Consider the following 3,590-nt stretch of genomic DNA (forward strand, 5'->3'; position numbering starts at 1 on the left):
TTTTCATCTTCATGAGTCTAGAACATGAACTCATTTTCATCTTCATGAGTCTAGAACATCATTTTCATCTTCATGAGTCTAGAACATGAACTCATTTTCATCTTCATGAGTCTAGAACATGAACTCATTTTCATCTTCATGAGTCTAGAAGATGAACTCATTTTCATCTTCATGAGTCTAGATCATGAACTCATTTTCATCTTCATGAGTCTAGAACATGAACTCATTTTCATCTTCATGAGTCTAGAACATCAAAGTACTCAGATCTTGTACTTGAGTAAAAGTAGAAGTACCAGAGTGTAGGAATACTCTGTTACAGTAAAAGTCCTGCATTCAAAATGTTCCTCAAGTAAAAATAGAAAAGTATTCTAATCAAAATATAGTTAAAGACAGTAAAAGTAGTCATTGTGCAGATTGGTCCATTTCAGAATAATATATATGATATGTTTTATAATGATTGATCATGAAAGTGTTCTCAAAGCTGGTAAAGGTGCAGCTAGTTTGAATGACTTTGTATACTGCAGGGTAGCTGGTGGATTTACTCCAGGTGGAACTAAAGTCTGATTATATATTTATTAAATTGGCTCCTTCAACAGAGCAAGCAAGGAGAGTCCATATCGAAGTGATACATCCTGTGTAAGATGCAAACAGGTGAATGTTAAGATAAGACTTTATTCATCCTGAAGGAAATGGTCGTGCCAGAGTTACAAAAACACAATAAACACAGCAGCATGATAATCAAACTGTACACTGACAGAATAGTGAAAAGAGCATTAAGTAACTACAGGAAACAGACGGTGACATCATTCATGTAAAGAAACGTAGTGGCAGATACGTAATTACCCGTTATCATAGAACACTAATAATAATGATATTGCACGTGTTATATCGAGTGTTTTGTAATGATGGTATTTATATTGCACATAGTGGTGGTATGGATGTTGTAGTTCAGGTGTTTATCAGTCTTATGGCCTGTTGTTGTTGTTGTTGTTGTTGTTGTTGTTGTTGTTGTCCTTAACCCGGCCCACGTACTTCATCATGATGGCGGTGCTGACGCTGTACACGTCGTACCGGGAGAAGAACATCTTCCTGGTGGCTCATCAGAAAGACCCGGCTGGCATGGACCCGGATCACAGCTGGACGCTCTGCTCCTCCCTCAAACGGTCAGCTCCCAGCATGCACTGCTCCGACCCCGTACTGGCTCTATACACATTCAGTTATTTTCATATTCATTCATTTACATGTACCTTCTTTAGCACAGGACAATGTGTCTGTTAAAGGAAAGACAAACACCCCCCCCCCATTAGGTCATGGTCACAGAACAAATTATAATAATACTTTTAATTATTTAATTAAATACATAATAATTATTATTTAGTATTGACTTACATTTATATTTATTTATGTTTCAATCATTTATATTAATTTATGTTTTTTACTATTTATATTTATTAGTATTTGTTATAATTTTGTATTTATTTAATTATGTTTATTTGATTTATTCATATTTTTTATTTGTATTGATTTATGTTTATTTAGGATCCCCAGTAGCTTTTGCTCTTGACTAAGGCTACTCTTCCTGGGGTCCGACACTTAAAACAATACAACAACATTCAAGACATAAGTCCAGAGGCCTGTACGACGAAGCCGGTTCAACCTAACCTGGATACGTTTGAGTTAGCCGGTTGGCCTAATCCAAAACATACGCGCTCTCGCTAAGCGGTCCTACGACGCGGGTCCACGCCTGCAACCTAACCTACTCCGGAGCAGGTTAGCCACTCAGCATCAGTTACCATGGAGATCTAGCCTGCTAAAAAGAGAACCAGCGTCGTAGGACCGGAAACCCCGAGTGTTCCCTGAAGTTAGAATCCTGCTTCGTAGTACAGGCCTCTGACAACATTAACAACATCATCAACAACAACATTAACAACATCATCAACAATCTCATCCTCTTTCAATATCAAACTCAGCCAAGGATGAGCACAAGACACCCACCAGTACCAAGCATGACATTAGGGTTCACAGTAAGGGCTACATGCTCATCAGTAGATGGCCCTTCGATCTCTTGTTGAAAGAGGCTCTGGACTCTATTTCAGCGAGGTAGTTTGGCAATGAGTTCCTTTATAGCTCGATAAGTCACAGAAGGTTTATCCTTAGGTGCCCGTAGATGGCCTGATGTAGCGTGTCTAGTCTGATGGTCATGCTCGTCTCTTGTGTAAACTTTGATCATAAAAATACAGTGGTTTTTTGCTAAATTGGAAATTTTAGAAAAGTGATAACACGAGATTGCAGACGTTTCTCAACCGGAAGCCGTGATAGGTTTCTATGCTTAACTCCAATATGAGTGCGCTCCGAACAGAGAGCTACTCATTTATATATATATTTGTTATTATTTATTAAAAGCGCTATTTAAATTCAATTTATTATTATTTATTCATGTTTTTAATTATTTATATATATTTGGATTATTTGGATTCAATTATATTTATTTGTATTATTAATATTTATTTATTTAGTAATTATTTATCTGTATTTGTATTTATTAATATATATATTTGTATGTGCCTCAGGTTTGACGACCAGTACTCGCTCAGAGTTTCTTTCACTGACGGGAAAACCAAGAAGACTCGCGACGCCGAGTTCACCGAGTCCGTGTCTGCGTTTTTCGACGAAGAAGGGACGCTCGACATGGACCCGTTCGAGAAAAGTGTTTCCAAGCTTCACGACGCGCTGGGCGCCGACAAGAAGAGCAAGTAATACTTCAGATAATACTCCAACAAGTACTCCGTGGTTTCTGAGGCTTCAGGAGATCTTCGGTGTTTCGTCCCGAGTTTAAACGTTTTTTTTCAAACAGGAAACACTTATTTTTCGGCTATTAAGACTAAATATTCGTGTTGCGTTCAAAGACGTCCTCTGCAGTTTGTGAGGGACATTTCTGTGACGCTTGATTGTCAATGATTTAACAAAACAAAGTGCAGTTTGCAGCCTGAGATCATCAGCAACTGGTCGTCAGTATTTCATCCCATAATAACATTTCAGCTCCACACTTCCTGTTTACAAGACCAAAAGAAAACAACAACAAAAGAGCAGTCGGAGGAGAGTCTGAATAAGACAACAGGAAGTGGTGCGAATGTCGACCAAAATGAAACTTTGAATGTTTTTTTGTATTATTTCCTATTTCTCTGTAACGTCTGAAACAAGCGTGTGAACTCATTAAAGATGGAGAATGTTACCGACACCCTGAATCATCCTTTTTTCCTATTTCTAGTATTATTTGTGATTTCCATCCGCAGTACCGCCGTTCCTCCAGCAGAGGGCGCTGTTGCTCTGTTTCTCCTGCAGCTCTATAGCAGAATCACGGCTGGGCTAAAAAGATATACACTTATAATATTCACAATTAATACAAATACACAACTATATATATATTGTAATAAAGATATGTGTGTATATTTAATGCACATTTTGTATTTGTGTTAATATATATATTGTATTTAATCTTGTCTTTTATATTTTATTCTTAAATAAATCAACTTTGATGAAACCATATTTCCCCCCAGAATGAATAAAGTATATGGATTGGGATTAATTAT

The 3,590-nt window shown here is 37.2% G+C and overlaps 1 protein-coding gene across 1 annotated transcript; it reads left to right on the plus strand.

The window, feature by feature from the left end:
• Positions 1 to 927: 927 nt before the first annotated feature.
• spcs2 (signal peptidase complex subunit 2) lies at positions 928 to 3,238 on the plus strand (the record flags this gene model as incomplete). The annotated part of the gene is made up of 2 exons (XM_010771019.1): positions 928 to 1,163; positions 2,571 to 3,238. Coding segments are annotated over 2 exons (423 nt in total), but the record flags the coding sequence as incomplete, so codon positions are not given.
• Between the last annotated feature and the right edge of the window lie 352 nt (positions 3,239 to 3,590).

This window comes from Notothenia coriiceps, unplaced genomic scaffold (genome assembly GCF_000735185.1).
Source record: "Notothenia coriiceps isolate Sejong01 unplaced genomic scaffold, NC01 NC01_scaffold00009589, whole genome shotgun sequence".
NCBI lineage: Eukaryota > Metazoa > Chordata > Actinopteri > Perciformes > Nototheniidae > Notothenia > Notothenia coriiceps.